Source organism: Oncorhynchus mykiss, chromosome 1 (assembly GCF_057628025.1).
Source record: "Oncorhynchus mykiss isolate SJ-2025 chromosome 1, ASM5762802v1, whole genome shotgun sequence".
Classification (NCBI taxonomy): Eukaryota; Metazoa; Chordata; class Actinopteri; order Salmoniformes; family Salmonidae; genus Oncorhynchus; species Oncorhynchus mykiss.
In genome coordinates, this window is record NC_143022.1 from 25,498,224 (window position 1) to 25,524,224 (window position 26,001).

The 26,001-nt window shown below is 42.0% G+C and overlaps 1 protein-coding gene across 1 annotated transcript in view; it reads left to right on the forward strand.

The window, feature by feature from the left end:
* Positions 1–11,465: 11,465 nt before the first annotated feature.
* LOC110513138 (fatty acid 2-hydroxylase) overlaps positions 11,466–26,001 on the forward strand; it is a 44,831-nt gene continuing 30,295 nt past the window's right edge. Inside the window, exon 1 of the mRNA XM_021593154.3 lies at positions 11,466–12,289. Coding sequence (XP_021448829.2) covers positions 12,008–12,289 — 282 coding nt within the window. The 5' untranslated portion in view covers positions 11,466–12,007. The remainder of the gene's footprint in view (positions 12,290–26,001) is intronic.

Genomic DNA, 26,001 nt, shown 5'->3' on the forward strand with positions numbered 1-26,001 from the left:
CTCTGGCGAGCACATGGAGGGCTGTGCGGCCCCCCAAAGAAATGCCACCCCACACCATGACTGACCCACCGCCAAACCGGTCATGCTGGAGGATGTTGCAGGCAGCAGAACGTTCTCCACGGCGTCTCCAGACTCTGTCACGTCTATCACATGTGCTCAGTGTGAACCTGCTTTCATCTGTGAAGAGCACAGGGCGCCAGTGGGGATTTTGCCAATCTTGGTGTTCTCTGGCAAATGCCAAACGTCCTGCACGACAAGTCCTGTGGACGTCGGGCCCTCATACCACCCTCATGGAGTCTGTTTCTGACCGTTTGAGCAGACACATGCACATTTGTGGCCTGCTGGAGGTAATTTTGCAGAGCTCTGGTAGTGCTCCTCCTGCTCCTCCTTGCACAAAGGCGGAGGTAGCGGTCCTGCTGCTGGGTTGTTGCCCTCCTACGGCCTCCTCCACGTCTCCTGATGTACTGGCCTGTCTCCTGGTAGCGCCTCCATGCTCTGGACACTTCGCTGACAGACACAGCAAACCTTCTTGCCACAGCTCGCATTGATGTGCCATTCTGGATGAGCTGCACTACCTGAGCCACTTGTGTGGGTTGTAGACTCCGTCTCATGCTACCACTAGAGTGAAAGCACCGCCAGTATTCAAAAGTGACCAAAACATCAGCCAGGAAGCATAGGAACTGAGAAGTGGTCTGTGGTCACTACCTGCAGAACCACTCCTTTATTGGGGGTGTCTTGCTAATTACCTATAATTTCCACATGTTGTCTATTCCATTTGCACAACAGTATGTGACATTTATTATCAATCAGTGTTGCTTCCTAAGTGGACAGTTTGATTTCACAGAAGTGTGATTGACTTGGAGTTACATTGTAATGTTTAAGTGTTCCCTTTATTTTTTTGAGCAGTGTACAATGCTTCTTCATTCACAGTCTTTTCAGCCCAGCAAGTGAGTTTATGAGCTGTAGTAACAAGTGACTCTGGCATTGGCTTACATTACATAGGCACTGCACTGAAGCCTGGAAAGTCCCACCTATTTCATTGGCTGAGAGACCTGTCAATTTAACTAGGAAAGTCAGTTAAGAACAAATTCTTATTTCACAATGACTGCCTACCCCAACCAAACTGGACCAACTGTGCGCCGCACTATGGGACTCCCAATCACGGCCAGATGTGATACTGCCTGGATTCAAACTCCCTCTGGAGGTAGAGGGGTCGTGCTTCAACCGTGCTCGAGTCAAGATTCAAACCCCTCCCCCTCTTGATTTCCCTGACTCCACTGTCAGGTCCGCATTGGGACTGGAGAATCCATCAAATTGGATAGCCATGGGGGGTATCAAATCCGAGAGCATTTTTTCAGAAAAGCAGAGAATATTGCTGTTTCGAGAGTCCCATTGTTAGCAAATCCACGATCAGAGGGCATTCATCTTATTATCAAGTGATGAGGGAAGAGGTGGACGGTTTTCCCTTTGCCTTAATCTCACCAGGATACCCCTCTCTTGCCTCTGTAACACCAGCGTTTCCTCTTGGGTAGCCCGAAAATTGGATTGGAATTAAAGAAAGAATCCAGGGCAGATGAGTCGACGTCGAAGTTGAACCCGGAATTGAAGTAAGTAACTGCTGATCTGATGTTCAAAAGTTCTTGTTGGTTGTCAGAAATGATAGCGGGTACATTTAGTGAAAATAAGTGAAAATAATTTATGAAAGAATCACAAAATAGCTAAATTGGGTTGGAGCTTGCAAAACTGCGTCCATCCAGTATGGGGCCATCAAGGGCCATCTATTAGGCGTTTATTCACTAATCTTTCTTCTTTATCTAATAATTGTGTTTATTCATTCACAACTAGGATGCTAATGGGCCCAGCACAGGCAGTGTGGTCCCCTGCTCTTCTGGTACCAGTGATGTGGGAAAGGATGCTGGGCTTAGCAGAGACAGCTCAGAGGTGGACGCACACACACACGTTACATTGACAAATGGGACATCTGCTCTTTCCAATGTATCATATGTATCTACAGATGTAGGATCTTAATTTGATCGCCCTGTTGCGGGAGAGCTTTCCTGAAATGCAGGAAATGTAAAACTTGTAGTGTATTTGAGGTTTAAAAAGACTTCTGAAGTTTGTAATTTCCACTTTGAAATTTCAGACTTGATTTTCCCATACAAACAAATCTATCAACCCTTACAAATATGTCCAATAATTATAATCCACATAATAATTCACATTTCCTGTTGCTGCAGGATATTTTAATCCTCCTGTAGGAAACTGGCTTAAATTAAAACCTCTTAAGGATCCACCACTTTTCGCCCCTTTTGGACAGTGTAGTTAGATTAACAAGAATTGAAGCTTTCTGCCAATGTCAGATATGTCTATGTCCTGGGAAATGTCCTTGTTAATTACAACCTCATGCTAATCGCATTAGCCTATGTTAGCTCAACTGTCCCGTGGGGGACCCACCGATCCTATTTCTGTATGGGTGAGGAAACAGCTTCCGAACCTCTCCTCTTCTTCTGCCACCTACTGGGAGACTCTTGAATTGTTATGAAACTGACTGCATGGATGAGTTTTCAGAGTGCTATGCCCCCTCCATGTTTATAATTAGTTTTCACAGCTCCTTTTAGAATCAAAAAGATCATTGTGAAAATGGAATAGTCATGACGTGTGTGTGTCTAGTGGGGTGTTGTGTTGTAGAGCTGGAGTATGTGTCTCGCTGTTTCACCAAGCGTAATAATGTGTGCACTGTGCAGCTGTAAACCATGCTACCGCTTCAGAAGCAGTGGGCCCTGTCTGGACTGTGAGAAGATCCCCAGTATGACCACACCACGCAGTAGGGACTTATTATTAGGCAACTCAGGCAATTGTTTGGGGCCTCACATCATCAGTGGCCTCGTGAACTTGGCATAGATAAAGGTACACATACAGGACACATACAGTAAGTTACAGTGCATTCGGAAAGTATTCAGACCCCTTCACTTTTTCCACATTTTGTTACGTTACAGCCTTATTTTGGATTATAATATTTTACCTTTCTTCTAACTTTGAAACAAATATGATCATATTTAGTGACAGTACAAAATTGGCAACATTTCATATAACTAATGACAGAGTATTTTCTGCCCAGATGCCATTCAAATGCCTGCTGACTACTTACAACTTCAGCTTTAAGCACAAGGTGATTTTGTCCCTCTGTGACCAAGAGAAAGTAGTCTTATTTAAATTCTATGACATTATTTAGTATTTTTTCATGTTGAGATCTCTAAATCCATCTGAGAGTATCACAGCGAGATGAGACTGCTTTAATCACGAGAGTCTACTGTTTCATATGCCATATTGAGAGTCTACTGTTTCATATGCCATATTGTAAGCCGAGCTGCGAGGTTCACAGACAGGGGATTTCAAACCTTTGTCTGGATAGGCCAGAAAATGTGACGTGTTGCTCCCTATGCAAATTAGGTGTCAGATTTCATAAACTGCAAGAACAGAATGCGAAGCGTGACAATCAGAACTGTCAAGGAGTGCACAGCAATTAATGTTGCACCCCTCACAGAGCGCTTTGTACACACAAATGTTGGTCGGAACCGGTATAGAACCGCTCAAAATCCCCTAAATAGAGGACAACGTTCTATGTCCATCTCTGCTGTGTTTTCCAGGGCAGCCAAAGTGTGCCTGACCCATTCTCTGGAGATGCGTCAGTGTAGGTTTTGGGCCGGACTACCAGGACTGTGCCCAGTCCCTCAACAATCTAGCTGCCCTACACACAGAGAGGTGGGAGTATGAGACTGCAGAGGACATGTATGAGAGAGCCCTGGACATAAGGATGAGAGCCCTGTCCCCTGACCACCCCTCCCTGGCTTACATCCTCAAACACCTGGCCAAGCTCCACAAACACACAGTAGGTTGAGGAGATGGAACATTTCTAACAAAGCTCCACAAACACAGAGTATGTTGAGGAGATGGAAAGTTTCTAACAAAGCTCTACAAACACAGAGTAGGTTGAGGAGATGGAAAGTTTCTAACAAAGCTCTACAAACACAGCGTAGGTTGAGGAGATGGAAAGTTTCTAACAAAGCTCTACAAACACAGAGTATGTTGAGGAGATGGAACGTTTCTAACAAAGCTCTACAAACACAGAGTAGGTTGAGGAGATGGAAAGTTTCTAACAAAGCTCTACAAACACAGAGTATGTTGAGGAGATGGAACGTTTCTAACAAAGCTCTACAAACACAGAGTAGATTGAGGAGATGGAAAGTTTCTAACAAAGCCACCAGAGGGCTGTTGCATATAATCCCATTAAGACAAGTCCTAGACAAAACTTTTTTTTTAAGTTTATTTTTAAAGGAGAAGGTAACTTTTTTTTTACAATCAAATCTGTATTTTTGATGTAAATGGCATGCTATAGAAGTGTACAGACAGTTTATTTTTTGCATTTTCACATGTTTTTGCAAAACCTACCCCAACCAACCTACCCCAACGTTGTGCAAATGGGGGTGTCAAACAGAACTTGAACAAAGGCCCCAAAAATACCCAAATGTGTAATATTTTTAAATGGAAATGCTCTCATTACAGTGATGCTGGTCTTAGATGTTTGTCACATGCAATTGGGTCATTCTTAACTTATCCGCAACATTATATTCCATTTTGTGTGACTCGAACGGTTTAACACAAACACACATACACACACACACACACAAACGCAGTCTTATTGTTCATACAATATATACAGTACTATGAACTTATCCCCATATCTCTTTATGATCCTTATTTTCTCTCTTCTCCGTCCATCTTCCTCTCCTGCCTCCTCCCTCTCCTTCCTCCAGCTATGAGGAGGGGGACTTTGAGAAAGCAGAGTAGCTCTACAAGCCAGCCATGGACATCAAAGAGGTGGAGCCGTCTCAACACTCGTCCAGTGGGGTAATGTTTAGCCTGCAACGGCCCGCCCCTCTCCCACACGCCCCCAGGTGAACCCGCCCTCTACCGCCCCTCCCACGAACACAAGCCTTTATGAACATTTGAAGTGTGCTTTATTCAATAATGTCTGTATTGTTCTTTTTTTATAAGAAAAAAAATACATATTATTAATGTAATAATTTATTATTATTATTAAGTAATGTGAAATTACGTCAACACCTGGTTCTAAAGTTTTTTTTAGTCCGTATTCAAATCAAATCAAAGTTTATTTGTGTGTGCCAAATACAACAGGTAGACCTTACAGTGAAATGCTTACTTACAGGCTCTAACCAACAGTGCAAAAAAGGTATCAGGTGAACAATAGGTAAGTAAAGAAATAAAACAACAGTAAAAAGACAGACTATATACAGTAGTGAGGCTACATACAGACACCGGTTAGTCAGGCTGATTGAGGAAGTATGTACATGTAGATATGGTTAAAGTGACTACGCATATATGATCATATATGATCAACAGAGAATAGCAGTAGCGTAAAAGAGGGGTTGGCGGGTGGCGGGTGGCGGGACACAAAGCAGATAGCCCGGTTAGCCAATGTGCGGAAGCACTGATTGACCGGCCCAATTGAGGTAGTATGTACAATGCCTTGCGAAAGTATTCGGCCCCCTTGAACTTTGCGACCTTTTGCCACAATTCAGACTTCAAAGATATGAAACTGTATTTTTTGTGAAGAATCAACAACAAGTGGGACACAATCATGAAGTGGAACGACATTTATTGGATATTTCAAACTTTTTTAACAAATCAAAAACTGAAAAATTGGGCGTGCAAAATTATTCAGCCCCCTTAAGTTAATACTTTGTAGCGCCACCTTTTGCTGCGATTACAGCTGTAAGTCGCTTGGGGTATGTCTCTATCAGTTTTTCACATCGAAAGACTGACATTTTTTCCCATTCCTCCTTGCAAAACAGCTCGAGCTCAGTGAGGTTGGATGGAGAGCATTTGTGAACAGCAGTTTTCAGTTCTTTCCACAGATTCTCGATTGGATTCAGGTCTGGACTTTGACTTGGCCATTCTAACACCTGGATATGTTTATTTTTGAACCATTCCATTGTAGATTTTGCTTTATGTTTTGGATCATTGTCTTGTTGGAAGACAAATCTCCGTCCCAGTCAGGTCTTTTGCAGACTCCATCAGGTTTTCTTCCAGAATGGTCCTGTATTTGGCTCCATCCATCTTCCCATCAATTTTAACCATCTTCCCTGTCCCTGCTGAAGAAAAGCAGGCCCAAACCATGATGCTGCCACCACCATGTTTGACAGTGGGGATGGTGTGTTCAGTGTGATGAGCTGTGTTGCTTTTACGCCAAACATAACGTTTTGCATTGTTGCCAAAAAGTTCAATTTTGGTTTCATCTGACCAGAGCACCTTCTTCCACATGTTTGGTGTGTCTCCCAGGTGGCTTGTGGCAAACTTTAAACGACACTTTTTATGGATATCTTTAAGAAATGGCTTTCTTCTTGCCACTCTTCCATAAAGGCCAGATTTGTGCAATATACGACTGACTGATTGTTGTGTGTTCCTTGTTCTTCATGATGCTCTCTGCGCTTTTAACGGACCTCTGAGACTATCACAGTGCAGGTGCATTTATACGGAGACTTGATTACACACAGGTGGATTGTATTTATCATCATTAGTCATTTAGGTCAACATTGGATCATTCAGAGATCCTCACTGAACTTCTGGAGAGAGTTTGCAACACTGAAAGTAAAGGGGCTGAATAATTTTGCACGCCCAATTTTTCAGATTTTGATTTGTTAAAAAAGTTTTACATATCCAATAAATGTCGTTCCACTTCATGATTGTGTCCCACTTGTTGTTGATTCTTCACAAAAAAATACAGTTTTACATCTTTATGTTTGAAGCCTGAAATATGGCAAAAGGTCGCAAAGTTCAAGGGGGCCGAATACTTTCGCAAGGCACTGTACATGAATGTATTGTTAAAGTGACTGTGCATATATGATAAACAGAGAGTAGCAGCAGCGTAAAAGAGGGGTGGGGAAGGGGGGGGCACACAATGCAAATAGTCCGGGTAGCCATTTTATTATGGCCTGGGGGTAAAAACTGTTGAGAAGCCTTTTTGTCCTAGACTTGGCACTCAGGTACCGCTTGCCATGCGATAGTAGTGAGAACAGTCTATCACTGGGGTGGGCCTTCCTCTGACACCACCTGTTGTAGAGGTCCTGGATGGCAGGCAGCTTAGCCCCAGTGATGTACTTGGCCGTACACACTACCGTCTGTAGTGCCTTGCGGTCAGATGCCGAGCAATTGCCGTACCAGGCAGTGATGCAACCAGTGTTACAGCTGTAGAACCTTTTAAGGATCTCAGGACCCATGCCAAATCTTTTTAGTTTCCTGAGGGGGAATAGGCTTTGTCGTGCCCTCTTCACGACTGTCTTGGAGTGTTTGGACCGTTCTAGTTTGCTGTTGATGTGGACACCAAGGATCTTGAAGCTCTCATCCTGCTCCACTACAGCCCCGTCGATGAGAATGGGGATGTGCTCGGTCCTCCTTTTCCTGTAGTCCACAATAATCTCCTTAGTCTAGGTTACGTTCACAAATGTTTCCAAATTACTATGGTTCGCTGGTACTATCTATGGATGCATGTAGCTGTCAATGTCATTTGCATTTCAAAGAACAGCTCAAATAAGCAAAGAGAAACAACAGTCCATCATTACTTTAAGACATGAAGGTCAGTCAATGTGGAAAATTTCAAGAACTTTGCAAGTTTCCTCCAACGCAGTTGCAAAAACCATCAAGCGCTATGATGAAACTGGCTCTCATGAGGAGCGCCATAGGAAAGGAAGACCCAAAGTTACCTCTGCTGCAGAGGATAAGTTCATTAGAGTTAACTGCACCTCAGATTGCAGCCCAAATAAATGCTTCACAGAGTTCAAGTAACAGACACATCTCAACATCAACTGTTCAGAGGACTCTGCATGAATCAGGCCTTCATGGTCGATTTGCTGCAAAAAAAAAACACTACTAAATGACTCCAATAAGAAGAAGAGACTTGCTTGGGTCAAGAAACACGAGCAATGGACATTAGACCGGTGGAAATCTGTCCTTTGGGCTGATGAGTCTAAATTTGAGATTTTTGGTTCCAACCGCTGTGTCTTTGTGAGACGCAGAGTAGGTGAACAGATGACATCTGCATGTGTGGTTCCCACTGTGAAGCCCTGGGTAGATGGTGTGGGGGTGCTTTGCTGGTGACACTGTCTGTGATTTATTTAGAATTCTAGGCACACTTAACCAGCATGGCTACCACAGCATTCTGCAGCAATACAACATCCCATCTGGTATGTGCTAAGTGGGACTATCATTTGTTTCTCAACAGGACAGCGACCCAAAATACATCTCCAGGCTTCCGTAAGGGCTATTTGACCAAGGAGAGCGATGGAGTGCTGCATCAGATGACCTGGCTTCCACAATCACCTGACCTCACCCAATTGAGATGGCTTGGGATGAGTTGGACCGCAGAGTGAAGGAAAAGCAGCCAACAAGTGCTCAGCATATGTGGGAACTCCCTCAAGACTGTTGGAAAAGCATTCCTCATGAAGCTGGTTGAGAGAATTCCAAGTGTGTGCAAAGTTGTCATCAAGGCAAAGGGTTGCTACTTTCAAGAATCTAAAATCTAAAATGTATCTGGATTTGTTTAACACTTTTATGATTCCATATGTGTTATTTCATAGTTTTGATGTCTTCACTATTATTACACATTGTAGAACATAGTAAAAATAACGAAAAACCCTTGAATGAGTATGTGTGTCCAAACTTTTGACTGGTAGTGTATATGGTTGAGTCATCAGCATACATGGACACACAGGCTGTGTTTAATGCCCGTGGCAGGTCATTGGTAAAAATATAAAATAGTAGAGGGCATAGTGAGCTGCCCTGTGGTACACAACATCCTACATGTTTGACATTAGAGAGGCTTCCATTAAAGAAAACCCCCTGAATTATATTAGATAGATTGCTCTGAATCCACGATATGGCAGAGGTTGAAAAGCCATAAAATCTACGCTTTCTCCACAAGAGGTTATGGCCAATAATATTAAAGGCTGCACTGAAATCTAACAGTATAGCTCCTACACACTTTTTATTATAAATTTATTTGAACCAGTCATCAGTCATTTGTGTCCGTGCAGTACATGTTGAGTGCCCTTCTCTATAAGCATGCTGAAAGTCTGTTGTCAATTTGTTTACAGAAAAAATAGCATTGTATTTGGTCAAACACAATTTTTTCCAACAGTGTGCTTAGAACCAGTAAAGGCCGCTTTACCTCTCTTGGGTAGCGGAATGACTGACTTCCCTCCAGGCCTGAGGACAAACTCCTTCCTCTAGACTCAGATTAAAGATGTGACAGATAGGAGTGGTCATATCATCCTCAGTAGCTTTCCATCTAAATTATCAATGCCAAGAGGTTTGTCATTATAGATTGATAACAATAATTTCCCCACTTCTCCCACACTAACTTTACAAAATTCAAACTTACAATGTTTTTCTTTCATTATTTGATATTTTTTGCATGAATACGATGGCTCACTGTTTGTTGTTGGCATTTCCTGGCTAAGTTTGACCACTTACACCACATACACTTACACCACATACACACATACACATACATTTCACACACTTTATTTAGATACTGACTGTGGCCTATAGCAACACCCCAAAATAATAGGCTTAGATGAGGCATGTGAACCTGCAACCACAACACTTCAATAACACTTGACATGAGATCTTCTTTAAGCATTACAAACATGTCACGGTATCCAAACTCAAAAAGGTATCTAGCTAGTAACAAAGCATGTTCAATAGAATACTTTTTCAGAGACTTTAAATACTTTCCAATACAACTAAACAAGTTCTCCCTCGTTCCACATTCAGCAGGAAGTACACTACTTTGATACCCATCATGGGGATTAAGAACTGGGTACACAGTGCACACTGAAAAATATACTGGACAAAATATACATTTAAATTATTTTACTGAGTTACAGTTCATATAAGGAAATCAGTCAATTGAAATAAATGAATTAGGCCCTAATCTATGGATTTCACACGACTGGAAATGGGGGCAGCCATGGGTGGGCCTGGGAGGGCACTTGAGAGCCAGGCCCAGCCAATCAGAATGAGTTTTTCCCAACAAAAGGGCTTTATTACAGACAGAAATACTCCTCAGTTTCAACAGCTGTCCGGGTGGCTGGTCTCAGACGATCCCCCAGGTGAAGAAGTCGGGAGTGAAGGTCCGGGGCTGGCTTATGGTATAGAAATTAACATTAAATTATCTGGCAACAGCTCTGGTTGACATTCCTTCAATCAACATGCCAATTATACAATCCCTCAAAACCTGAGACATCTGTGGCTTTGTGTTGTGTGAAAATAACTGCACATTTTAGAGTGGTCTTTTATTGTCCCCAGCACAAGGTGCACCTGTGCAATGATCATGCTGTTTAATCAGCTTCTTGATATGCCACACCTGCCAGGTGGATGGATTATCTTGGTAAATTAGAAATGTTCATGAACAGGGATTTAAACAAATTTGTGCACAACATTTGAGAGAAATAAGCTTTTTGTGTGAATGGGATCTTTTATGGGATCTTTTATTTCAGCTCATGAAACATGGGACCAACACTTTACGTGTTGTATTTGTATTTGTTCAGTATAAGTGGGTATAAGGGCCACATGCCTGCACATACTCTCCACTACACCACTGCCCTCCAAGAATGACTTGAATTGTCAGGCCCAAACTTACTCAACTTCAATTTCTCACATGGGCCATAACGTTAAAGATATCAACTTAATTTGCAATGCAGTTAAAGATCTTGCAATTTATACTGTACTACAAGTTTTGGAAAGATCGGTTTAGTGGTTTCTGAGAAGATGTTGTTTAAAAATTTAGAAAAATGTACAGCATTTACCATAACTCAAACATACTGGCCGCTATGAGCCAATGTGCTTGCATTAATGTTTTTCCTGCCCAACAGTGCCACCATGCGGCCAAACTTAAGCATACGTTTACAGCTTTACTGAACTCATATCTCTGAGCATGTGAGACAAATGCCAGCATTCTGAGTCAAACCGATCAAGATATATAAATATGTGCCATTTATAGCGCCACCGTGTGGCTGATCTGAATGTGCTTACATTTGTTGACTCTTGACAGCATTTGGATATAATCGTTTTGTTACCATATGAATATTCATGTCTGATTTATATGTGTTTATGTGCCAGACCACGCCCTCGTTCATTTTTATTGGTCAGTAGCGGCCATGTTGTTCGAGGTAATAGTCTGGAAAATGCGTTGAGAGAGCTTGGTCCATAGATGCCACATATCAAGTTTCTTGCAGATCGGTCATTCGGTGCTAGAGGAGTAGCATATTATGTAGTTTTCACAAAATAAAAAATCGTGGAGAATCCATCATGGCAGACCTTATAGGTCCTTGAGGCAAATTCTTTCCTTGTGGAGGAGAAGGGCCGAATTTCTGGACTATATGTCACACCGGGTGGGGCGTGACCTTTCAAAGTTTGCATTTTCAATTGCTTGTTATAGCACCACATACAGCCAATTGGCATGGCATTTGCATGAGAGGATAAGGCCAATGGTCCTTTATCATCATGCGATTTTGCATCATCATAGAAATGATTTTACAGGAATGTTCATGTCAGTTTTCCTTGGCAGACGATGTATAATAATGAACGCCAACAAATGCAATATGGTTTCACCAGATATTCTGCTTGAACCCCAACAAATACAATAGCGTTTCACCCAGCTACGCTGGCTTCAACCCCTAATTAACGTTGGAGTAATTATATTAGAGCTGTAAACATTGGAGGTAAAAAGCTAGCGCGCAACAGGTAGATCAAATGCTGAGTTTAGAGCAATCTTGAGCAGTGAATAATTCATGATATGTAAATGAGTTGATAGGGTAAAATCAGTCAGTGCTGAGATGAGCTAGAAGTCAGTACGCGGTCAGTCGGCATGCCAAGGGGGCTTGACCCATTCCTTTAGTTATTTTTTTGTGCATACTTCAACATCGAAATGTCTCCATCGGAATCACCTCGGTTTTTCTCTGAGAAGGAGGTAGCCAATCATTCCACCAAAAACTCATGTTGGGTATTAACGGGGACGAGAATTTATGATGTGACGGGATTCCTTCGTATTCACCCGGGTGGAGAGGCTCTGATATTAAGCCGGTCAGGGAATGATATCAGGATGGAGATGGCGGGACCCCCACACCGGCACTCGGAGAACGCAAGGCGGTGGATGGAACAGTACTACATCGGAGAGCTGGACACAGACGGTAGTGCCGATGAAATACAGGTGCAGCCTATATGCCAATAAAGAGCCTTCAAAGAGAATAACAAGTATATCGCAGATACTTTTAACTCAAGCATAGTTTATTGACTGTGACTGAAAGTAGACTACATAAAGTAGGATATGCTTCATTTTCTCATGGTAAAACGAAACTTGCTGCACATGTAGGTGTGATTTTCACATCTGCTTTGAGACGCATTTCCTATTTGCATCTATCATTCTCTCATTTCCCCTATTTGTAAACCACATGCATGTGTTTTGTAAACATTAATGTTGATCGAACGTACAGTACATTAGATGAGTAAAGACAGTATTTTATAGGAGTGGATTTTCACAAAAATAAGTGAATTTCCTGAGTTACAAATATATATATATATATATATATATATATATATATATATATATATATATATATATTTTTTTTTTTTCTATTGTCGCTTGATGTTTGGCCTACTGCATTTCTTTAATTCCTCCTAGTTTTCTTCTGTGAGGAATAAGATAGCTCTGTGTGGCTCCACTTGTCTCACTCTTGGCAGGGGCAACTTTGGATACTTGGGCTTTTCTTGAAGGATAAAATTGCCTGGCTTGGTCTGCCAGCCACAATTGCTTTCTATTGGCTGCCCGTTGAACCTGAATAAATAGAGGAGAGGCTAAGTTTGTCATTCATCATACTCTCTAATGTGGAGGCATTAGGACATGATGGCACAACAATATTTTTGTGTTAAGAATGTGAAGGAATATACTATGCCCATATACAGTGGGCATAGAAAGTCACCAACCCCATTCAAAATGTTCACATTTTGTTGCCTTACAGCCTCAAATGAAAACACAAAATGCAATTTTTTTCCCCCCCAGCTTTATTTACAAAACAGTAAGCCACAATATCCAAGTGAGAAAAACCCCCTCAAATGATTTACAATTCAAACATTAAAATACCCTACTTGGATAAGTGAACACCCCCCTGAGTTAAACCTTGGTGGAACCACCTTTTGCTTGAATTACAGCCATGAGTCTCTTTGAATACGTCTCTACTAACTTTGCAATATGTGCCCATTCTTCCTTGCAGAATTGTTCAAGCTCAGTCAAATTGCACAGTGACAGCTCATGGACTGCACTCTTCAAGTCATTCCACAGATTCTCGATTAGTTCGGGCTCTGACTAGGCCACTCAAGGACATTCACCTTCTTGTCCTTCAGCCACTGTACAGTTGCTTTAGTTCACGTTTCAGCATGACAATGACCCATCTTCCCATTTTCAACTTCCTGGAATATGGCTGCAGGTTCTCCTCAAGAATCTGTCTGCATTTTGTACTGTCCATTTTCCCTTCTATCCTGACAAGTGCTCCAGTCACTGCTGAAGAGAAACACCACCACAACAGGATTCCGCCACCACTGTGCTTTACTGTAGGCACGGTGTTCTTTACTGTAGGCACGGTGTTCTTTACTGTAGGCACGGTGTTCTTTACTGTAGGCACGGTGTTCTTTACTGTAGGCACGGTGTTCTTTACTGTAGGCACGGTGTGCTTTACTGTAGGCACGGTGTTCTTTACTGTAGGCACGGTGTTCTTTACTGTAGGCACGGTGTGCTTTACTGTAGGCACGGTGTTCTTTACTGTAGGCACGGTGTTCTTTACTGTAGGCACGGTGTTCTTTACTGTAGGCACGGTGTGCTTTACTGTGGGCACGGTGTGCTTTACTGTAGGCACGGTGTGCTTTACTGTAGGCACGGTGTGCTTTACTGTAGGCACGGTGTTCTTTACTGTAGGCACGGTGTTCTTTACTCTAGGCACGGTGTACTTTGGGTGGAAAGATTTATTGGGTTTTCGCCAGACATATCGTTTTCGTTCAGGCCAAAAAGTTCAATTTTGGTTGGTTATACCTCAGCAAGTTTGTAATTGCAATTGTAAGGTGGGGTGTTCACTTATCCAAATAGTGTGTTTTATTTTAATTCATCTTCTGAAGGTTTTTTAGATTACATTCTTTTCACTTGGCTATTGTGGGTTAATGTGTGTAAATAAAGCCGTGAAAAAGTCTGATTTTAGTTTTCATTTCAGGCTCGACGGCAACAAAAGGTGAACATTTTTGAAAGGGGGTGGTTACTTTCATTACCCACTGTATAACAGATATTTGTTGCTATCATAACAGACAGTCTATTAAAACATCCATTTGGAACGATCAATGCTTTCATGTCCTGGGTCTGATCTCATGGAGAAGGAGCCAAATGGCTCCCTATTCCCTATATAATTCACTACTTTGTTGAAGGAAGTAAATGGCAGCCTATTCCCTATATAAGTCACTACTTTGTTGAAGGAAGTAAATGGCACCCTATTCCCTATATAATTCACTACTTTGTTGAAGGAAGTAAATGGCTCCCTATTCCCTATTTAATGCACTACATTTAACCAGGACCCATAGGATTGACGTATCTTCAGTATAGTGTTAAAAATCCAAATAACTTCACAGATCTTCATTGTAAAGGGTTTAAACACTGTTTCCCATGCTTGTTCAATGAACCATAAACAATTAATGAACATGCACCTGTGGAACGGTTGTTAAGACACTAACAGCTTACAGACGGTAGGCAATTAAGTTCACAGTTATGAAAACTTAGGACACTGAAGAGGCCTTTCTACTGACTCTGAAAAACACCAAAAGAAAGATGCCCAGGGTCCCTGCTCATCTGCGTGAACATGCCTTAGGCATGATGCAAGGAGGCATGGGGACTGCAGATGTGGCCAGGGCAATACATTGCAATGTCCGTACTGTGAGACGCCTAAGACAGGGAGACAGGATGGACAGGTGATCGTCCTCGCAGTGGTAGACCACGTGTAACAACACCTGCACAGGATTGGTACACCAGTGGAGTCCGGTGGGAGTGCTCTTCACTGACGAGTTGCGGTTTTGTCTCACCAGGGGTCATGATCGGATTCGCGTTTATCGTCGAAGGAATGAGCGTTACACCGAGGCTTGTACTCTGGAGCAGGAACGATTTGGAGGTGGAGGGTCCGTCATGGTCTGGGGCGGTGTGTCACAGCATCATCGGACTCCGCTTGTTGCCATTGCAGGCAATCTCAACGCTGTGCGTTACAGGGAATACATCCTCCTCCCTCATGTGGTACCCTTCCTGCAGGCTCATCCTAACATGACCCTCCAGCATGACAATGCCACCAGCCATACTGCTCGTCCTGTGCGTGATTTCCTGCCAGACAGGAATGTCAGTGTTCTGCCATGGCCAGTGAAGAGACCGGATCTCAATTGAGCACGTCTGGGTGGGACCTGTTGGATTGGAGGGTGAGGGCTAGCCCCCCCCCCCCCCCCCCCCCCCTTCCTGTAGTCCACAATAATCTCCTTAGTCTAGGTTACGTTCACAAATGTTTCCAAATTACTATGGTTCGCTGGTACTATCTATGGATGCATGTAGCTGTCAATGTCATTTGCATTTCAAAGAACAGCTCAAATAAGCAAAGAGAAACAACAGTCCATCATTACTTTAAGACATGAAGGTCAGTCAATGTGGAACATTTCAAGAACTTTGCAAGTTTCCTCCAACGCATTTGCACAAACCATCAAGCGTTATGATGAAACTGGCTCTCATGAGGAGCGCCATAGGAAAGGAAGACCCAAAGTTACCTCTGCTGCAGAGGATAAGTTCATTAGAGTTAACTGCACCTCAGATTGCAGCCCAAATAAATGCTTCACAGAGTTCAAGTAACAGACACATCTCAACATCAACTGTTCAGAGGACTCTGCATGAATCAGGCCTTCATGGTCGATTTGCTGCAAAAAAAACACTACTAAATGACTCCAATAAGAAGAAGAGACTTGCTTGGGTCAAGAAACACGAGCAATGGACATTAGACCGGTGGAAATCTGTCCTTTGGGCTGATGAGTCTAAATTTGAGATTTTTGGTTCCAACCGCTGTGTCTTTGTGAGACGCAGAGTAGGTGAACAGATGACATCTGCATGTGTGGTTCCCACTGTGAAGCCCTGGGTAGATGGTGTGGGGGTGCTTTGCTGGTGACACTGTCTGTGATTTATTTAGAATTCTAGGCACACTTAACCAGCATGGCTACCACAGCATTCTGCAGCAATACAACATCCCACCTGGTATGTGCTAAGTGGGACTATCATTTGTTTCTCAACAGGACAGCGACCCAAAATACATCTCCAGGCTTCCGTGAGGGCTATTTGACCAAGGAGAGCGATGGAGTGCTGCATCAGATGACCTGGCTTCCACAATCACCTGACCTCACCCAATTGAGATGGCTTGGGATGAGTTGGACCGCAGAGTGAAGGAAAAGCAGCCAACAAGTGCTCAGCATATGTGGGAACTCCCTCAAGACTGTTGGAAAAGCATTCCTCATGAAGCTGGTTGAGAGAATTCCAAGTGTGTGCAAAGTTGTCATCAAGGCAAAGGGTTGCTACTTTCAAGAATCTAAAATCTAAAATGTATCTGGATTTGTTTAACACTTTTATGATTCCATATGTGTTATTTCATAGTTTTGATGTCTTCACTATTATTACACATTGTAGAACATAGTAAAAATAACGAAAAACCCTTGAATGAGTATGTGTGTCCAAACTTTTGACTGGTAGTGTATATGGTTGAGTCATCAGCATACATGGACACACAGGCTGTGTTTAATGCCAGTGGCAGGTCATTGGTAAAAATATAAAATAGTAGAGGGCATAGTGAGCTGCCCTGTGGTACACAATATCCTACATGTTTGACATTAGAGAGGCTTCCATTAAAGAAAACCCCCTGAATTATATTAGATAGATTGCTCTGAATCCACGATATGGCAGAGGTTGAAAAGCCATAAAATCTACGCTTTCTCCACAATAATATTAAAGGCTGCACTGAAATCTAACAGTATAGCTCCTACACACTTTTTATTATAAATTTATTTGAACCAGTCATCAGTCATTTGTGTCCGTGCAGTACATGTTGAGTGCCCTTCTCTATAAGCATGCTGAAAGTCTGTTGTCAATTTGTTTACAGAAAAATAGCATTGTATTTGGTCAAACACAATTTTTTCCAACAGTGTGCTTAGAACCAGTAAAGGCCGCTTTACCTCTCTTGGGTAGCGGAATGACTGACTTCCCTCCAGGCCTGAGGACAAACTCCTTCCTCTAGACTCAGATTAAAGATGTGACAGATAGGAGTGGTCATATCATCCTCAGTAGCTTTACATCTAAATTATCAATGCCAAGAGGTTTGTCATTATAGATTGATAACAATAATTTCCCCACTTCTCCCACACTAACTTTACAAAATTCAAACTTACAATGTTTTTCTTTCATTATTTGATATTTTTTGCATGAATACGATGGCTCACTGTTTGTTGTTGGCATTTCCTGGCTAAGTTTGACCACTTACACCACATACACTTACACCACATACACACATACACATACATTTCACACACTTTATTTAGATACTGACTGTGGCCTATAGCAACACCCCAAAATAATAGGCTTAGATGAGGCATGTGAACCTGCAACCACAACACTTCAATAACACTTGACATGAGATCTTCTCTAAGCATTACAAACATGTCACGGTATCCAAACTCAAAAGGTATCTAGCTAGTAACAAAGCATGTTCAATAGAATACTTTTTCAGAGAATTTAAATACTTTCCAATACAACTAAACAAGTTCTCCCTCGTTCCACATTCAGCAGGAAGTACACTACTTTGATACCCATCATGGGGATTAAGAACTGGGTACACAGTGCGCACTGAAAAATATACTGGACAAAATATACATTTAAATTATTTTACTGAGTTACAGTTCATATAAGAAAATCAGTCAATTGAAATAAATGAATTAGGCCCTAATCTATGGATTTCACACGACTGGAAATGGGGGCAGCCATGGGTGGGCCTGGGAGGGCACTTGAGAGCCAGGCCCAGCCAATCAGAATGAGTTTTTCCCAACAAAAGGGCTTTATTACAGGCAGAAATACTCCTCCGTTTCAACAGCTGTCCGGGTGGCTGGTCTCAGACGATCCCCCAGGTGAAGAAGTCGGGAGTGAAGGTCCGGGGCTGGCTTATGTTATAGAAATTAACATTAAATTATCTGGCAACAGCTCTGGTTGACATTCCTTCAATCAACATGCCAATTATACAATCCCTCAAAACCTGAGACATCTGTGGCTTTGTGTTGTGTGAAAATAACTGCACATTTTAGAGTCCTTTATTGTCCCCAGCACAAGGTGCACCTGTGCAAGGATCATGCTGTTTAATCAGCTTCTTGATATGCCACACCTGTCAGGTGGATGGATTACATAATGCAGCTTGTTGCCACACCAGATACTGACTGTTACTTTTGATTTTGACCCCCCCCCCCCCTTTGTTCAGGGACACATTCAATTTATGTTACTCACATGTCTGTTACTCAGTTGTTGAATCTTATGTTCATAAATATTTACACGTTAAGTTTGCTGAAAATAAATGCAGTTGACAGTGAGAGGATGGTTATTTTTTGCTGAGTTTATTTAAGCCAAAGTTACCAGTTCAGAGTTGATGACATTTTAAACAGCGTTGTCAAAGTAGAAAAAGACTCAGCCGAAGAGTGGAACATTTTAAAATTCAGGCATGTTACCATGACAACATAATCAAAAGAGCGAAAGATGGTGTGTTTTTTAAAATTTTTTATTTATTTAAAAAAACATTTTGTGTGAATTACTTGCAACAAAGGTTTTGTCAGAAAGGCAATTCCTTTCAGAATCTCACTGTGTTTGTATTTTAAAACTGGTCAATCCTGTCTCTCTGAGTCAGATTTGACCCACTATGCAAGCAGAGTACTGTATGACCCATAACATAGTCAGCGAATTTTGAGAGAAACTTTCCATCACTCTAATGGTGGTAGGCGACATGCAGGTTTAGTTGGAGAGGGAGTTGAAATCAATGTCTTCCAGAAAATGAAGATCGGATAAAACAGATTATCTCTCCTCCAGTACCTAGTGTGGGCAAAGGGGGGGCATGTGGTTTTGTCACTGTCTTGATCCCGTTTTACCACAGTTAAACACTGTGTCACTGTCTTGATCCTGTTAACTAAAGTTGAACACTGCCACTGTCTTGATCCTGTTAACCACAGTTACACACAGTTACATTTTTGTCTGCCTTTAAGGAGGAGCTTATTGACTAAGGAGGCGCTTATTGACTACGTTCTGCATATGTGTCCAGACTGCAATTTACAGAAGACCTTGATCCTGTTAACCACAGTTGAACACTGTCACTGTGTTGATCCTGTTAAAGGGGCAGTGCAATTAAACATTTGATTTTCCTGTTTTTTTTTAATATATTTCCAAACTATGAGGTCGAAATAACACTCTGAATTTTGTTTTTGTGTGTGTGTTACACACACATAAAAAAAAATGCCTTGAATTTCAGGTGGTTCATGTGATTTGAACTTTCAGCCCACATCATGATGTCACAATGTCATCTGATTTATAATAGACCAATGACTGTTAATCTGGGTAAGGGGGTGGGCTCTCAACTATCCTATCAGGCAATCAGGGCGGTGTATGTAAATATCTAATGTAATTTCAACCATGTTCATCTCACTGTGAAAGTCTGATTTTCTCACTTCAATTCAAACCATCGGGTTTAGTTTCAATTGACAGGCTTCTGTTTCACATGTTAACTTTCACTTGTGAACATCTGATATTCAGTTTCAAATGTAAAAAAACATTCATATGTGGAATTGCAAGTACACATGTGAAAATCTAATTTGCAGGTTCAGATGTAAGAACTCCAACTGTGAAAATCTCACTTTCACATGTGGAATTGGAGATTCACATGTGGGGTTGAAGTAATGTTTTTCTCCTCACATGAGAAAAGATGGTGTTAGCATGTTGCAGTAGCAATGTTTTCTCTGGTGGAATTAGGGTGACCACATCTAAAATGTACATGTGTAACTTCACAAGTGTCCAAACTACGTGTCTTACTCATGAAAATAATAAATATACAGTACCAGTCAAAAGTTTGGACAAACCTACTCATTCAGTGGTTTTTCTTTATTTCTTACTAATTTCTACATTGTAGAATTATTAGTGAAGACATCAAAACTATGAAATACTACATGATTCCATGTGTGTTAATTGAAAAAGTGTTAAACAAATCACATTACATTTTTGTTGTTGGAATGACCAGTTTTTGCCCAGTGGGGGGGAGCCGCCTTCCTCAAACCTATTGTATCAGTGATTAAGAGACTAACATCTTATGCTGAGCTAAAAGCATGAAGAACATATAAAATCATCTTTCTATGCCTACTTCCTGATGTTAGTGTTATTTAGGTCTGCAAAGGCCCATGTCAGCATTGTCCTGGTCATTTATGATGTTCATGTGTGCTAAAATGTATATGCAGACTGGTCACAGACTAGACGTAACATAGTAAACTTAAACCCGGGACACTGAAATGTAGTATGATAAATTATGTTTGGTATGGTTACTTAAAGAAAAAATGAAAGGAGAGTGGTTGGTTGGTGTGGATGGGTAGACGTATAACGTGAACGTCTAGCAACCGAAAGGTTGCGTGTTTGAATCTCATCACGGACAACTTTAGATTTTTTTTTGTAATTAGCAACAACTTTTATTACTTTTTTGCTGCTTTGCAATTACTTTGCATATTAGCAAATCCTTTCGTTAACCCTTTATCCTAACTCCTAACTGTAACCCCTAACCCCAAGCCTAGCTAATGTTAGCCAGATAGCTAATGTTAGAAACCGAGCCACCTAGCTAACCTTGATTGTAATCTGTAACATATCATACAAATTGTAATTAGTAACATACAAATTTAATGATTGACATCCACAAATGAATACATACCATACAAAATCTAACATATCACACTAAATGGAGTGTCTCGGATTTACGTACAGAACAATACGAAATGCTGAGACCATGTTGGTATATGTGGAGATACCCTTACACCTGTCTTTCCCAATCTGTGAGCTTTGAATTTTCTACCTACTAAATATGAATCTGTATACTGAAGAGTCTTCCCAGTTTCCCCCGCAAGAGATTTTAAGTGGTTGCCTGCTGCTCAGACTGAATCTAGCTCAACTCACTGGTCACCATGTCCACATCGTGTTTGAAATCTATAAGGGCTTTTCTGGGATATTGTGGGAAAATTATGGCAGTGTCTTGTCTAACTGTGCATGTAGTAACATGATACCAAGTCCCAAACGTCTCCAGCTACAATTTCTCTCTCTGCTTGTAGTACCATCCCTATCCACCCAACTGAAAGAAAGATCATTTGTGTGTTTGTGAATGAGAGTTATCTTGATTTCTTGCCAGTCAGGTTTGACTGGTTTTATTAGTGAGAGGAGCTGAGTTATCCTGCTATCCTAACTTATACCTCTGTGTGTTTGAGGAGAGGGAGAGGGCTCACACCACCATACCCTGTTACTGTTTCTCTCCACAATGTCTTCCACAAGGAAAAGTCACACTTTTAGAAAGACATCTTACTCCCCTAAATGGAATCATTGTTATATGGCAGACATATTCCTAAAATTGGAAACACCCTGCCTGGGACTGTTTTTACACGTTAATAAACAGCTGAGGTGACATTTGTGCAAGGTGACTGTTGTCACTTGAATGCATGTGCCGTAAGTTACTTTAATTGTGTAATTAAGTCAACCTGAATTACTTCATTACCCACTTGCTGCAATTAGCAATTTGCAGCCAAGATGTGACAAGGTGGTAGTTTCATACCCAATAGGCCCAGGGTTGAGAAAGCGAGACAGCTTGCTCACACACATTTAAACAGAGCCATTTCAACTGATGTAAATGAGACTTATCTGACAATGAGGTCAGTGGCGGTTTATAAGTTTATAACGTCGGTGCACAGGTTGAGACAAATTGGAGTAATCAAGCTGACAGACAGTGAGGCATTCAATACCGCCTTGTAAACTCTTGCTTGCATCTAGCTGATCTGGGGTGTGATCATTAGTCCAAACAGTTGAAAAATGGTCTGTTTTGCAACTTAAACTAGAGTTTCCATTGGACAAATTCAGGTTGGTCCATCCCGTTTCATTACGATTCTCATTTTGCAACAGAATCGGCTGAATGAACACACCCCTGATCACCTTCACACACAGTTGACTTTCATAGCAGGCACATACAGCATCGTCACTTTGCTCGTTGTCTAGTTCTTTCTGACATCAACACACTCTCCTCCTCTCACCTTTTCCCTTTACTTGTGGACTTCAGTGCACTACACAACAGCTGTTTGTGAACCGGTGGAAAAAAAACTCCAAGCCAAATGTTCATACATCCCCGCTACACAACCTACATCATTGTCATCATATTAGCTAATGTCATAGTCAACATAGCTACTAGAACTAATGTAAACTCACTCACTTTTGTACATCGCCTTGGTCCGTACAACTGACCTTATTTTAGCGCCCCAAAAACGTAATACTTCCAGATCAACTGTAATGTCAATACCATTGTAAAGCACAATTTCTCCCCTTTCCAACAGAATCAATTAGATGACCTAAACACTGCCCGTTTCTGCATAATTCAAGCAGGCAATGAGCTCCGTCAGGTCTTTTTAAAAATGGCGGGCGGGGAAGCGAAACTAATGCGTGATAGTGAGAAGGAGAGATGTTGTGTGGGAAAATAGTTTTTTTTTCACTCGATCTGTCCAACTTATCACCTTATTGCCTCTAAAATGTAAATAAAACACTATAAAGAGTTGAAGGTTTGTGTCGAATTTGAATCGGATTTTGAGGGCGGTGCTAAAGTGATCTTCAGAAGTGAACAGCGGCTTTGAGAATGATGATCACATGCAGTGATGATGCAAAAAAATGACTAGGTATCCCCCCTTACCCCCGTCACTGTCCATTTCTTGTTTTTAAACGATGAGAGAAGTGCTACACCTGGTGGAGAGCGATTGTAAGACAGAAATGTTGCTTTATGCGTGCTGTACGTTACGGCATGACACGTCACAATGTAACGGAGGGTCAGTTGAAAAAAAAAACTTTTCTCCAATACTATAGAGCCATTACCATGTCGATCAACGCTTGATTAGAAACGTAGTTCACACCCCAGATTTTGAAGTCAACACAGTCGCTACAGTCCCATTAGTTTTCTTTGTAGCGTCGTTTGAATGTTGCGGTTGCGCACATTTTGTACGGAATGGGGTGAGTTTACGTTCACGTGTTAGTAAACCCACAAACCAATCCATGTGTACAATCATGCAGTACAGTGTATAGCTAGCAGTTACACCGGCGGGCCCTGGTGGCAATAAATTAATACAACCGAAAGCTTACCTTGAGTTGGAAGAGTTGCGGTGTTGGATAGCCAGTTAGCTAACATAAATAGCATCCTCTCTGTTTGAGTCAGGTTGTTGTTTAGGCTAAAATAGTTGCATTAGCTAGCTAAGTAAGTGAAATGTAAAGTAAGAAGAAAAAAATTATGTAAACATATATATTTTTAAAGAAATTAATTAAACTGTTCTTTCTTTCTCTTTGAGTCAACTACTGACCACAGTTTAAGCACTCCAGTGCCAGTTAGCTGTAGCTTATGCTTTCAGTACTAGATTCATTCTCTGATCCTTTGATTGCATGGACAACAGGTCAATTCTTGCTGCAAGAGCTCTGATAGGTTGGACGACATTTCCGGAAGTCATCATAATTACTGTGTAAGTCTATTGAAGGGGTTGAGAACCATGAGCCTCTAGGTTTTGTATTGAAGTCAATGTACCCAGAGGAGGTCGGAAAATAGCTTTCCTCCGGCTACACCATGGTGCTACCCTAGAGAGTGCTGTAGACCTTCATTGCAAAACAGTATGTTTTAATCAGTAATTTGGTAATTTGGTTACGGAGAGGTTAAGCCATCTCCATGGAAACCTCTGCACTCCCAACGGAAGTGAAAGAGACTTCCAAAACTCCTCTTATCATCCCCAATCTTTATACTCTCTTTGGATAATTCATTCCAATCATTTAAAAGTTAACAGCAGGTATTTTGCATGTAAGTTTAAGTATTTTGATATGTTCACAAATCTGCTCAAAAAAATAAAGGGAACACTAAAATAACATCCTAGATCTGAATGAATGAAATATTCTTATTAAATACTTTTTTCTTTACATAGTTGAATGTGCTGACAACAAAATCACACCAAAATTATCAATGGAAATCAAATTTATCAACCCATGGAGGTCTGGATTTGGAGTCGCACTCAAAAATAAAATGGAAAACCACACTACAGGCTGATCCAACTTTGATGTAATGTCCTTAAAACAAGTCAAAATGAGGCTCAGTAGTGTGTGTGGCCTCCACGTGCCTGGATGACCACCCTACAACGCCTGGGCATGCTCCTGATGCGGTGGCGGATGGTCTCCTGAGGGATCTCCTCCCAGACCTGGACTAAAGCATCTGCCAACTCCTGGACAGTCTGGTGCAACGTGGCGTTGGTGGATGGAGCGAGACATGGGGTCCCAGATGTGCTCAATTGGATTCAGGTCTGGGGAACGGGCGGTCCAGTCCATAGCATCAATGCCTTCTTCTTGCAGGAACTGCTGACACACTCCAGCCACATGAGGTCTAGCATTGTCTTGCATTAGGAGGAACCCAGGGCCAACCGCACCAGCATATGGTCTCACAAGGGGTCTGAGGATCTCATCTCGGTACCTAATGGCAGTCAGGCTACCTCTGGCGAGCACATGGAGGGCTGTGCGGCCCCCCAAAGAAATGCCACACCACACCATGACTGACCCACCGCCAAACCGATCATGCTGGAAGATGTTGCAGGCAGCAGAACGTTTTCCACGGCGTCTCCAGACTGTCACGTGCTCAGTGTGAACCTGCTTTTATCTGTGAAGAGCACAGGGCGCCAGTGGGGATTTTGCCAATCTTGGTGTTCTCTGGCAAATGCCAAACGTCCTGCACGGTGTTGGGCTGTAAGCACAACCCCCACCTGTGGATGTCGGGCCCTCATACCATCCCCATGGAGTCTGTTTCTGACCGTTTGAGCAGACACATGCACATTTGTGGCCTGCTGGAGGTCATTTTTCAGGGCTCTGGCAGTGCTCCTCCTGCTCCTCCTTGCACAAAGGCGGAGGTAGCGGTCCTGCTGCTGGGTTGTTGGCCTCCTCCACGTCTCCTGATGTACTGGCCTGTCTCCTGGTAGCGCCTCCATGCTCTGGACACTACGCTGACAGACACAGCAAACCTTCTTGCCACAGCTCGCATTGATGTGCTATCCTGGATGAGCTGCACTTGCCATTTGTGTGGGTTGTAGACTCCGTCTCATGCTACCACTAGAGTGAAAGCACCGCCAGCATTCAAAAGTGACCAAAACATCAGCCAGGAAGCATAGGAACTGAGAAGTGGTCTTTGGTCACTACCTGCAGAACCACTCCTTTATTGGGGGTGTCTTGCTAATTGCCTATAATTTCCACCTGTTGTTTAATCCATTTGCACAACAGCATGTGAAATTTATTGTCAATCAGTGTTGCTTCCTAAGTGGACAGTTTGATTTCACAGAAGTGTGATTGACTTGGAGTTACATTGTGTTGTTTAAGTGTTCCCTTTATGTTTTTGAGCAGTGTATTTAGCATAGTTTCATCTAAAAATTACAACTTTATGTTTCATTATTAAACCAATTCTGAAATTCCTTGAGTAGGATGGACCACCTCTAAGGAGCCTCCACTGAATGAGATGTATAATGTTTTAGTTAACACTCAATTAAGTGTGTGTGTGT